Source organism: Apodemus sylvaticus, chromosome 6 (genome assembly GCF_947179515.1).
Source record: "Apodemus sylvaticus chromosome 6, mApoSyl1.1, whole genome shotgun sequence".
Taxonomy (NCBI): domain Eukaryota; kingdom Metazoa; phylum Chordata; class Mammalia; order Rodentia; family Muridae; genus Apodemus; species Apodemus sylvaticus.
Window position 1 is genome coordinate 69,804,775 of NC_067477.1, and position 13,870 is coordinate 69,818,644.

The 13,870-nt window shown below is 39.0% G+C and overlaps 1 protein-coding gene across 1 annotated transcript in view; it reads right to left on the reverse strand.

Annotated features, from left to right (window-relative positions):
- Akap6 (A-kinase anchoring protein 6) overlaps positions 1 to 13,870 on the reverse strand; it is a 282,310-nt gene that overhangs the window by 128,307 nt on the left and 140,133 nt on the right. The window contains exon 7 of the mRNA XM_052185864.1: positions 7,580 to 7,728. Within this exon, the coding sequence (XP_052041824.1) occupies positions 7,580 to 7,728 (149 nt within the window). The remainder of the gene's footprint in view (positions 1 to 7,579; positions 7,729 to 13,870) is intronic.

Genomic DNA, 13,870 nt, shown 5'->3' on the forward strand with positions numbered 1-13,870 from the left:
GAGGCACTGAAATCCAGGGCACTTATGTCTCTTCTCAGGTGTTTAAAGCCACTTAGCATATCTTATTGCTTAATTAATTTAGAGAAATAAACCTGGTCTTTAATCAAGCAATATTTTAAATAGTGATTTATTTCTTTTCACTTGTCAATACCAGTTCTCTTTGGGGATATGTATGTGCACTTTGTATGTGTTTTCACACTAACTAGGAGGCATGTATCTTCCTCATCTTTTTTTTTTAATATTTTTATTTTCTATATTTTTTGATTACATTCCAAATGATTTCCCCTTTCCCAGATCCCTCTTCCCCATATGTCCCATAAACCTTCTTCTCTCCATCCATTCTCCAATCACCTCCCTCCTTTTTCTCTGTCCTTATATTCCCCTCCAATGCTAGGTCAATCCTTTCCAGGATCAGGACCTTCTCCATACTTCTTCATGGGAGTCATTTGTTATGCGATTTGTGCCTTGGGTATTCAGAGCTTCTGGGCTAATCAGAGATTGCATTCCATGTGTATTCTTTTGTTGTTTGGTTACCTCACTTAGGATGATATTTTCCAGATCAAACCATTTGCCTAAAAATTTTGTGAATTCATTGTTTCTAATTGATGAGTAGTAATCCATTGTGTAGATATACCACATTTTCTGTATCCATTCCTCCTTTGAGGGGCATCTGGGTTCTTTCCAGCTTCTGGCTATTATAAATAAGGCTGCTGTGAATATAAGGGAGCATGTGTCTTTATTGCATGCCAGGGAATCCTTTGGGTATATGCCCAGGAGAGGTATAGCAGGGTCCTCCGGAAGTGTCATGTCCAGTTTTCTGAGGAACTGCCAGACTGATTTCCAAAGTGGTTGTACCATCTTACAGCCCACCAGCAGTGGAGGAGTGTTCCTCTTTCTCCACATCCTTGCCAACACCTGCTGTCTCCTGAGTTTTTGACCTTAGCCATTCTGACTGGTGTAAGGTGAAATCTCAGGGTTGTTTTGATTTGCATTTCCCTAATGACTAATAATGTTGAGCACTTCTTAAGGTGCCTCTCGGCCATCTGAATTTCTTCAGGTGAAAAATTCTTCGTTTAGATCTGTACCCCATTTTTTTAGGGTTATTTGGTTCCCTGGGGTCTAACTCCTTGAGTTCTTTGTATATATTGTATATTAGCCCTCTATCAGATGTAGGGTTGATGAATATCCTTTCCCAATTTGATGGTTGCCATTTTGTCCTTTTAACAGTGTCCTTTGCCTTACAGAAAGTTACTGAAAAGAACACCAATAGCTTATGCTCTAAGATCAAGAATTGACAAATGGGACTTCCTCATCTTTTTTATCACACTTTCAGCCCTTTGCCATTTCATTCAGGCCAGTGTGCAGGGATAAATTATATGTGGTTAAATATAAATTCCTTAAAATAAAAATAAAATAAAATAAATTTTCTAAAATTTTTTATTTAAAAAAATTTATTTTTTCTTAAAATAAAAAATTCTTTAAAAAAGAATTTTATACTAAATCTAGTGTGAATTTTAGCATAAAGAATTTTATGCTAAAATCTAGTATGATGAGAGAATGACACGTCTTTTTCTTCATGTATAAGATACAACCCTTAACAACGCCCCCCTCACCCCTGCACCCCAGTTTCCAACAAGCATTGTTCAATTTCCCCCAGATGCAGGGGAAACCTTACCCATGGATGATGAGTTATCTTGTAAAACCTTCCTTGGGAATCCTTCGTGATCAAGCAAGCAGAGCTGGGAACCTTCTCTGTGTGCTTCTTCAGCATGAAATGTGTGTACCCTCTGCATACTCACTGTCTGATAGCTGCAGCCCCCTCCTCAGCACTCTCCCATTTACTACAGTGTACATATCTTTTCATGTAGCCCAAATGTTCCTTTCTCTTCTACATCTCCCTTGCCCTTCCAAGTCAGGCTGCATTAGTTAGACTCGATAATCCTGTAATGCTGGATATCTGGAATTGTGTCCGGTAATTTTTAATGTTTTAGCTAAGTCAATGGTTCTCTTTTCTTATTTGTCTCTCTGTCACTTCTTCCAGACTTTCAAAATGAAATCTTTCATATGTTTTCACATTTCTAGTATCTCATGCTACTCCCACAAATGCAACATTTGCATAATAAATATTTCATTAACTGATTTTCACATATATTTTTGTATTTTCTTATAAATTGACATATTTTCTTGCTGCAAAAATTTGCCTGAATGAATGCACTATGATAATGATTCCTACTTTATATACCAATAATGAATCATGGAGAGGTTAAAGTCTTAATCAAGGTTGTATAGCCATAAAGGAGATTGGTGCCACTGAAATTCTAGTCTTTGTAACCTGGTGCTTGTTCTTCTTGAACTTAGATTAGAGAGAACACATGGCTTTCTCTAGAGATAGATATTTTTTGTGTAGCTAGAAGTATTTTGATTATATCTAATATCATGGGTAAGAAGCTACAGATTTTTTAAATATTCTTTAGAAATTCTAGGTATACAAAATATCATCATTCTCTACCTTATTACCATAGACAGCATATCTCACTGAACAGGAAATTCACTGTTCTGGCTAGTTGAGTCAGCCTGTGACTTCTCAGAGATCCACTTGTCTCTGACATCACTCCCCACACAATGCTGGGGTTTTAGGGTTGCAAGGCCATACCCAGTTTTTATGCGGGGACTGTGGATTTGAACTCAAGTCCTCGAACTTGCCACTCATGTACTTAGTCACCTACTGAGTCATCTCCCCAGCCTCTAGAATACGGTCACTTCTTGTCATGATGAACTTCCTTGACTGATCTAGCTGTTTTTAGATGCTACCTCATTTGGGGAAACATACTTTTTGCTGTTGTTGTTATTTCCGAGCCTGTATGATCCTCCATTGAGTTATATTTGCCTATTAAAAGTCTGTGTATGTCATTTACATCATATTCCCAATGTCTTGCATAGTTTCTGCTTAAGGGGCTTTCAATATGCATTAGGTCTTTAGTAACACCAACACCTAGGGTATCAGACTGTCTCTCCCTCTCTCATTCCCTGTATTCCCACAGTCCTCCAAAGACTGTCTATTTATATATCTTCAGTCTTTCATCTTTTTAGTATACTATATATTAATTCCTAACCTGAAAAAAAGCTTCATTGTCCAAAGTAGTACTTCCCAAACTTCCAGAAATCATTATTGGAAGCTTGCTCACTTAGGATGTCTATACTGTTTATTCCCAAATTCTCCAAATCTATAGGTGTAATCGAAATTCAGATAGGGCATTTTAGCAAATTCATAGGAGGCATCGATGTTGCTGTCTCAGAGAACACACGTTAAAAACCACTGAAACAGTCTCTTAGGAAGTAATGAGTTTTAGACCTAATCATTACTCCACCACCCACCCCCAACTCCAAACCACCTATAGAATGAGAATTTTAAGCACTTAGGGCAAGCAGTAGAGGAAGGGAATGCTTTTGGCTTTAAGGTTCCAGTGGTGACCATAGCTAAGACCACACACATAATGATTAAATCCAGGAGCTGGAGTTAGCATCCTTCTCAAACGTGTTTCTCCATTCCTTCAGAATTCTAGACTGCTTTCAGAGTAAGGAACCATCAGCGATCTAGTGCTTGACCCTCTAGACCTGTGCTCCCTTGGCTGGCTCCACATCAGTTTCAGATGCTTATTCATGTGAGCCCCTAGCACGTGCCAGGCAGCATACCAGATTCAAAGAGAAGCACACTGGATGCAGGGTCATGACATCCATCTCATCCGTTTTAAGAACCCCATTTCCCCTCTCCTACCGCACAGCTAAATACGGAGCTATGAGCTGACTTTGTAGGTGTTCAGCAAGCACTTTTTAGTTTATACTGAGAAATTCTCCAGGGCCCTCTCTGTTGCCTTTCCAGCTCTGCTCTTGTTCTCGACACAGTCCAAATTGAGTTCTGCTGTCCAGGAGCCCGTCTCTATCCCCTCCCATGGTTCTAACTCGATACTTTACTATTTTGGTTATAGATCTGCCTGTTCCTAAAACTAAACTGTGTTTTCAAGTGTAAAGCTCAGCCCATTTTCTCCAGTCTCCCCTTCACACTGGGCTGAAAAGCACTTAAAAATCTTTGTCAAATTAATGAATGAATTTGAGTTTTCTGAGGGTTTTGGTCTACCCTTTGGACACATTGACTCACTACTCTTGACGTCTTTGGCTTCCTGTCTCAGCATCCTCAAGTAGCTGAGATCACAGGCATGCACCAGACACACCGTTTAGCCAAAAACCTCCTTCAGACTACTACATTTTTCTATGGTAAGTTTTATATGGTATGGAATTGGTATGATGCAGAGTTCATGATAAAAAGACTGTCCAGGGTACAGATCAAAACCTTAGAGAGGAGATAATGTGACTTTTAGACTGTCTACACTTTTGTTTTGTTGTTGCTCTTCACTATTGTAGTTTTCCAGACGGATCTTGCTGTTTCACAGAATGCCTTCAAACCCAATCTGTCCCCTTCTCCCACTGAGACAACAGGCATGCGGCCACGCCCAGCAGCCATTATGTTCATGATGCAAGGTTCTGAGCCATGATATTTATTTATTTATTTATTTATTTATTTATTTATTTATTTATTTATTTTTTAGCTCCATCTTAACTCTTCTATCCTGGGTTAGAGACTCATTCAGCTGTTGGATGTTTTAATCCCCTCAATATATATTGACCAAAAGGCGTGACTGAGAATCAACTACATTTTTTCAGTAAGTACATAGCTCTTTAATACATTAGACTACAGCTTTAAGTTTTACTTGAAAATGGAATCACACAACCTATGTATAGGAAGAAACACCTGAAAAAAGAGATGACTCCTGTTTATGAAGCATACAGAGTGCAAGTTGTTGATGAGTTAGATTTAGAGCATCAAACCAAGCACATAGTGAGCCCTCAGCAAAGATTTGCTTATTGAAAGACACAAAACAATCAATATTGCTTCTCACTTAAAAAAAAAGTAATGGTGTTTATTCCCCCTCCATAATCTCAGAGACCTATACATTGCAGGCCATCCAGGAGTCCTGGTTCCACGGAGGGTGCATAGGCCCATCAGTGTGTACATATATGTCTCCCACAGGTGAATATGGGCTCTCACCAGGACACGGTCCTTTGCAGTCAGAAAAATCCTCTCACCACATCCACCCAGGACTGTTAACCACAAAATTGATAGTTGGGTATTAACTTTGATATGACACCCTAATAAACATCTTCTCACCAAGCCAGGGAGATTACAAATTCATTTCAAAAGGAATATTTTTATTATGTATGACTTGTAGAAATTTAAGAGCACCATTCATTGTGGCAATTGTGTTTTCCCTGAAGTATTCTTGTACAACTATTTTAGCACACACCATCTAGGCATGCAGGTAAAAATGGGGAGGAAATGAAAATATAAGAGTCAGGTTACTGACTGAATGTCCTCTTTAGCCTATTGGATATGTGCATTTGCAATATAGACACTGCAAAGCCCATGCTATTTCCACGTTTGCTTATCAGAAACGATACTCATGCTATGTAATGGTTAATAAAGTTTATCTATCATTGGAATAAATAATTTTGCAAGGCTGTGTTTTTAAGGCTTCTGAGTTACAGATTTGACTGTGGGAGCAGAGTCTTGGGGGCAAGACACCTCAGATAACCTCGCCCACAGGGATTTCTCAAACAGTGCTTTTCTGTGTGTCAACAGGGGCCACAAGGCAGTATGGGTTTCTGTTCTTACAATGAAATAACTGGCTCTCCTTCAGTGTGCTCTTAAATTTCTGCACAATGAACAGCCTTCAGCACCCTCAGGAACATAACAAAGGCTATCAGGAAAGTTCACCTACTCCCACACCCCAGAACAATGCTTGTTGCTAACTAAGCAGTTCCCAGGGTAGATTTATGATGCACAGAGCCCAGAGTGTGTACACAGGTTGGGTCCTTGGAATCTGAGGTCAGAAGCACGTGGTGCTGCTCAGTCCCGAGGCTTTTAGAAAACATGACAACGTGACCTAAAGTCTGAGCTTGCATGCACACCGGAGAGAGACTGCTTAGGCACTTTGAGAACTAAAAGCACATTAAGGACTCAAAGCAGACGATTGTTCGTGCTCTGAGATTTAACCTTTCCCCTTCTCGATGGCGGCTGTTCTTACCCTCTAGTGAATAGAAAACTTCTGAGTCTACCAAGTCAAGTAGCGCAAGGTCTTATGTGTAGAAAATCTCATATGGATTATTTGTTCTCATTTCTAAACAAAATTATGTCTCTAATATGTATCTTATATTCTTATGCCCTGAATTTTTTTTATAATAGGACATAATCTCTAATCTATGGGCTAATTTAATCTCAACATTGTATGAGGGTTGTAAATCCATTACAAACCAAAGTACTTCAAAAAATAAATGCAAGTCAGGTGTGGTGGTGCACACCTTTAATTCCAGGACTTGGGAGGCAGAGGCCGGTGGGTCTCTGTGGGTTCAAGACCAGCCTGATCTATGTAGTGAGTTCCAAGATAGAAGAACATAGTGAAACCCTGTCTCAAAAAAGACAAAAAAAAAAAAGAGGCTTCTCTTCTGCTGCAGAATATTCTGGGGAATACTCTGGGCAGTGTTATTCGCACATGTATGTATCATTCTACAAACATGTAATGCAACCACAGAAAAGAATGTCTATCTCTTGTTGCCCAGCTCAATATAAAAGTGAAAAAGATGAATGCTTATTAAAATATGAAATAATTTAACTTCATCTTTACTTTTGCTCTTTAATGATTAATATTAGAATAGAGTTAGAAAACAGAGAAATATAAATGCACTGGACAACATCTGTATAGCTTTACAGACATTCAGAAATATCTAAATACAAGACAACTATTGAAGACTATGGGTAGCTAATTGTTTCTAAGTGGAACCATATATCTTGGGCTGAATAAAATTGTTCACAGATCACAGGTGCTATTCCCACCTTTCACACAATATCGACATCACAGGGTTAGTCCTTCCAGGTACAGTAGCATGTCACCTCAGCACTCAGGATGTAAAGGTGGGCGAATCAGTTCAGGGTTAGCCACTGCTGTTCACTGAGCTCAAGTCTAGCCTGAATTACATGAGACCCCGTCCCAAATATTTAAAAATAAAGTCAAGAACTAGTCAATAATTCCATCTGACTTGGTGTGAAAGTAAGTGGCTAAATCATAGTCTCTAAACCATTACTAGATCTCAGTCTTATGTTCTTCCAAGTTCTGGTACTCAGAAATTCCACAAACAAGCTTTAGCATAAACTGTGATGTTAAGAGGGAGGGACAAAATAACTTTTGAAAATAATCTATGAAGAAGAAAGATCAATATTGTGGATAAAACGCAGTCTCAAAAGCACTCCTAAAGCACAAGGCTGTCTTTTACAGACAGTAACAGAAGTCAGAAGTTTTGGCTTAGATGGAAGAAGCTGACAAAACCCACAATTCTCAGCTCCAACACTTGACTGAGCTTTTCCTTGTCTGCTAGCTGGGAAGGAAAGCCTGCCTAGCACCTGCCGGAGGAATGTTGATAAAAAAAGTAGCATAGTGAGCCTAAAATGACAGAAAGAATAGTCCCCTACCCATTGCTTCCCACTGAATGTGCTTTCGACATGTCGGCAAACTCTTCTTTCCTCTTGCTACCACTGGTGTACTGCTCGCTGTATAGTTTGAGGGACATCTGCTCCACAGCGTCTCTCTGCGCTTCCAAGTAGCAGAGCTGAACCTCAGCCTGGAGAGAGAAGAAAAGAAGGATTGCTTTTAGTCCAGAAGGAGTGCATTTCAAGTGAGGTGCAACAACTTAAAGAAAGGGAATTGTTCACCTCATTATACTGCATGTGCAGGGTTGGATTTAATGGGATCAGCTGGGCATATCACAGAATGACATTATAGATCTGAATCTTAGAAGTTCTTTCTTAAAATATGACCTGAATAAATGAACTCTCAGAAGACTCAGTAAATATCAAAAACTATCCCCGAGATCATAACAGAGCACAATAAAACTTTACATAAAAATTCCGTGAAATTCCTTAATAATAGTCTTCCTTGTGTTGGCATGTGTAGCCTTTTAAAAGAAGTCTCCTTCCAATTCATAACACTAGGATATTTCATGTATGTATATTTATTTCTTTTCTGAATGCCTTTTTATTTTCTTCACTGGGGAGAAGTAAAAGGCCTACCATTATTTCTACTACATATTTAATAATGATAATATACTTCATTTATTGCAGCTTTTTTAGTTTGTACTATTATTTTAATAACTTTAAATCATGAGTACAGTGACTTTTTTTTTTACATGTAGACTTTAATAAACACTTGGGGGCTCACTGCAAAAGAAACTAAGTAATTTCACCTAAGAAAGAAATTAATTTCAATTACTGATCATTTTTTCTTTTCTTTCTTTTTTATTGATGATGATGATGATGATGACAACTAGAGGTTAAAGGATGCTGAACTCTTTTTGCACAGAAGCATGTGGGATAGATGCTTTATTTATTGCCTCTGTCACAATCCTATGTCTCTGGGTTCCCTAGAACACAAGGGCATGCTTCTCTGCGATGCAGGGGAGGAGACAGGGCTAACTTCTCATGTGCTGATGGCCAAGGCACTCTTGGATTTCTTTTAGTATGCTTCACAAAATCAAACACATCCATTAACAGTTCTGGTCAATCTTAAAACTATTTCCTAATTCCACTGTGTATGTATTTTCCTCGAAAAACAGTTATGCGCTGCTATTGGGTAGTCATGAGAACTCATTAACATGTAAGCCTGGAACTTAAACCTGATCCCACCTTCTATTCTTAGCCTCCAGAGCCAATGAAGGCCTTTTGCCTGGGCTTTTGTTTTTAAGACTCAGCTATGGAGAAAAGAGAAGTCTCATAAAGCAGTGATTATGTAGAGGGCCTGAACCATTAGAAATCCTACGTTGTTGCTTTTCACAAGCAGATAGTTGTGGATGCTCTAAATTTCCATGGAGAATTTAAAGAGATAATGTTCAAATTACTGTAGTTGTGTGTTAAAGTTTCAGAAAGTTCAAAGCCAGTTTTTATATGTCCCATCTAGATTTTTTTTTTGCTCAAACCAACTGACTTGAATAAGAAGAGATTCAATCAGGTTAAGAATTATGGACATATATATCATATATATCATATATGGACATATTCTTAAATATAGCCTGCTCAGTCTATGTAATGTTGCATGTATGCATGCTTTCAGGGCTTACCATTGGTACTGGGTAACTAGCTGGTGTGCTCTTCCCTGAGGAAGACTATTTCTCCTGCTCCCGGCATTTCTTAGTTGCTTGCAGGTCTTTGTGTAGGACTGAGGTCTCTTGGGCTTTCCCTGCCCACTTGGGCAGACCTAGTGCTGTCCTTGTCCAGCTCATGTCTAAGCATTTGTGTTGGTGGGACTTTATGGATATAATGTCTGGGAAGGTTTGGAAGAAGGGACAGGAATGGAGCAATATTCTAATTATTTTGTAATCTCAAAAATTAAAGGAAAATGTTATGTTAGGGACTGAGGATGTAGCTCAGTGGTAGACCCCTTAGCCCACATGGTGAAGCCTTGAATTTTATTTTAAGCACCACAAATTTGAAAAACAAAATAAGCTACATATAATATATTAAGTTGCCCAGAACCTCTAGAAGAGCACAGTGCTCTTAACCACTGAGCCATTGTTCCAGAGTTCTAAAAATATATTTACTTTTTAAAAAAGCTAATCAATGATTTGAAAATTTTGTAAAGAGCCTAAAAGGACTACAAAATGGCTGAATGCTGAAGAACACCTATTTTACAGTTGTCAGGGTTAAAGTTTGGATCCAAGAACCACAGAACAAGCCCAGAACACCACAAATATGTGATTCGAGTTCTGAGGGATCTAACACGCTCTTCTGGACTTCTCTCTCTCTCTCTCTCTCTCTCTCTCTCTCTCTCACACACACACACACACACACACACACACACACACAGCATACATTTATACATACACACACATACAAGCATACATTCAAACACTCAGACATAAATAAATCTTTTTTAAAAGCTTATGTCAAATTTTTCTGAGACAAATAAGACGACAGAGGCAGTAAACAATAGTCAAATAATTTAAGAACACTCTCCCAAAGGCGACAACCTTCCCTCTACCAGCAGTCAAGGGGCATAATGAGAAAGTTGACCTGGACTGGGTACTCTGTGGAAAACCCATTAGAATAAAACATCTGGGCCATTAGGAACACACTTGTGGAGGCTTCTGACAACTTAAATCATGTGCTGGGCCATTGCTCACTCTGGGCAGTGATCTCACCAGTGTGTACTGCTGTTCACAAAAAGGCTCATAAAGAAGACAGAACAGGGACTTATCACCACTCAGAAGAACAGTCAGCCTTCATCCCTTAGTGGTCCACAGCCACTTCTGTGTACAGACGAAACAAACATCCTAACAACAGCAGTGTGTGAAAGAGTCCTGAAAACAACTCAGAATATAACTAGTCTCTTACTTAAGTTCTTTCTCGCATAGAAAATTCCCTTCACTTTGAGCAGATGATTGGACATCCCAGGCTCTTCCTGTCTGTCTCCGCTTCTACTTCTGTTTTTAAATCATTCAGGATGTGCTGATGAAAGCAGAACTGCATAGGGAAGTTTGTTTGTTTATTTGTTTGTTTGTTTTGCTAAGATTGAGTGGCATTGCCATTCTAAATTCCTTAATAGATTTGTAGACTCTCTTAGGTTTTTATTTCTCCTGCTCTACTTTAATCCAAACATCACCTTGAAGGGACAGTTTTGAAGAAAATATCATTTTTAAAATCAGTGTCACTATTTCTCTGAATAAAAGAGTTTTAATTGTCATCTAGGATAATTGTGGGTACTTTAAAATTTCCCTGTATTTTACTTGTGGAAACTTAGCCTGATAGATGTTAAAGATAAGTTATAAATGGGATTGGAACTTTTTTCTGAAGTAGAAAGAATGAGACTACAGTGACGGGTGTGCCTCTTTATTTCCAGGTTGCAGAGATGTTGAGCAGATACAGCAAGTGAACTGGGCTAGAGAGAGAGATCCTGGTGGGACAATTAGAGGAAGATCTCTGATCTTGTAGGAACAGTGGGATTTAAATACTATTTCAGAGGTGACAGTTGAAATTGGAGTGGAATGAACAGCATCCTGCACTCACTGTATATACTGTTCCCAGCTGATCATGTTGTGTCACAGCTAAGATCACTGGCGTGCAGAGCTGGGGCTGGGTGTGCAGAGCTGGGGCTGGGTTCTTTTCTTTGTACTTTTAAGCATTTCTTTAAGTGTCATCTAGACAGCAATGCCTTCAGCTACCCCACTACCCTCTGAACTTTACACCAGTCATCTGACTTAGATTGCTTTAGGTTCCACTGTTTAAAATACAACTCTGCATCCTCAACTTCTCTGAATGCTTGGATTCTTTCCATACTTGATCCTTCCTTGTTAAACAAACAGCTAAAGCTAAAAGGTTATCTTGACTTCTTGTCTTCAGTTCCTATGAGTCAACCCTTATGATAGGGATTCATCCTCCACAATGTCTCTCTGAGCTGTCTCTTGAGCTGGCATTACTATGGCCTCCTTCAAGTCTTCATTCCATCTTACTTATGCTATAACAATTATTATCCAGCAATTATTATCTCTTGCCAACCACTTCTATCCCTCCAACTGTTTGCACTGACATTGTCAAGAGTGGTCCTTATAAAACATGAACTGGCTCCCTTCTGGCTCACTCAGACCCAAGAAACAAGCTTCCCCTGCAGGCTAAGCAATCCCTTGCTTAGGCCAGACCTTTGATATTCTCCCTTCTAGTGGCCATATTCTTGCCTTCTTTAATTATATTTGCCTTCTTTAATTCTTTAAACATACCAAATTTGGGGGATTTTTTTGTCTTGTAGTTTCCCATGTATTATTCCCTTTCTCTAGAACATTGTTTTGATGATGTTTTACCTTCCATCTTGCACCTGACACACTACTTCTCATAGAGACTTTTCTCAGTAGCACTGTCGGAACAGTGCTTTCTTTAGTTCCAGACCAGGTTACTGACCTACATAACACATGCATATGTAAAGTTCTTACTTTGGTGTTTGTAATAGTTTCAGATTGTCTTTGAATTTCAAATATTTGAAGTAGCTGTGTCTGCACCCTTGAAATTTTACATTCTGAGCACCTTGCTAGTGTCTGGACCAAGACTAACATGAGACAAGTAATTGTTGACGACGTGTGTTGTCCACCCACCCATTTATCACTTGTACATTTGCCGAGAGTTTATTATAGATGAGGAACTACAGCTGCTGTGGGTAGAAGGAAGATAAAACACATTCTCTTCCTCTAAGGGAATACAGCGAAGAAGGTAAAGGCCTATGCCAATGAATAAATAAAGCAACCACCTGAAGGCAGAGGAGAGGCAGCGCAGCTGACAGAGGTGGTGTCTGAGTCAGAACTGAGGTGATAAGTATGACTTTGGTAGATGAAGCCATCTCCAGAGGCAGAATAATTGATTTCTTTCAGGGCCCAACATCATGAAAGGACATAGTACACTCAGCGTGGTCACTGGAGCTTTAGGGCATTCGAATAAAGAGCGTAGAGTAAAGGGCGCTTGCTGGAGGATGCAGGTTAGGGAACACAAACACTGTTTTGAGCATAACAAAGAGCCAGTGAATCCACATGCGATGGCCTGATAGCCGTGGTCTTCTCCAACCCCGCCTTCCACCAGGCTGGGATTGTCACCTCATGGAGAGCCGTCTATGCTCGCACAGCCCCGGCCACTTGGAGAGGAGCTCAGTGTGATGGCTGTGCTTGGTTGTCAACTTGACTATATCTAAAACAAAACCCCGAAAAAGAGGGCATACTTCTCAGGGCTTTCCTTTGCTTAATTTGAAATAGGAAGATCCACTTCTAATCCAGATCTTGAGTTGGGAAGACATGGGCCTTTAATGTGGGTCTTGGGGTGGCAAGACACACTTCTCATCTGGGCCACACCCACACTTTCAGCTGGAAGCCATATGTAAGGACATGGGAGAAGGAGGCTTTTGTCCTTTGCCTGCTTCCCTTGCCTTGCTAGCAAGTCCATTCCTTCACTAGCATTAGATTCTGTTTCTTAGGGATTCCAGCATAGACTGTATGTGCCACTGCATGGGATGAGGTCCCTAAAGGTTTAGGAGAACTACTTAGGCTGCTGAGAGGGACTCTGTTCTGTCCCTCGTTGATAACTTCTTTGGGGGTATGACTGGGATTTCTCTGAAGCATTGTTGAAGATCCTTTGTTACAAAAATAGTTGCTATAATAGGATTCTATTCTCTACAAATTGGTTCATTTAAATTTATTGATTTAAAAATGCTTCCCAATTGTTAACATTTTTGCATGTTTTTTTCAATATTTTACTTAAAATGAAATGCTTTCTAAAAATTTTAAGGAACTAAATCAGATAATAACTTTGAAATAGAAAAAAAAGTTATAAAGTAAATGTTTGGTTTAAGAAAGAAAACGACAAAAGTTTCTCATCTTAAGATGGAAATATATTAAAAAGAATTTTTACAAGGAAAAGTGATTATTCCAAACTAAAATAAGATAGATTAGTACAAAACCAAAGTTAAAGTATGTTACAACATTTTTTATGAAAGTCAAAAATTAAAGATAGTATAGGTTTACAGAAGCATGCTTAACAAATAAAGACTTTATGTTCTAATGAAGTAATTATGGTTTCTACAGAATTTCTCATCAGAGAACTAAAACTTAACAGAGTGGAAGATTATTAGAAGTCCTTGTCGGGTTTCAAGTATTATAACACAGATAAATGTAACTACAATGCATCCTTCAGTCTACAAAGAGATGGCCAACACAGAGAACACTGTCTTCAATGCTTCCA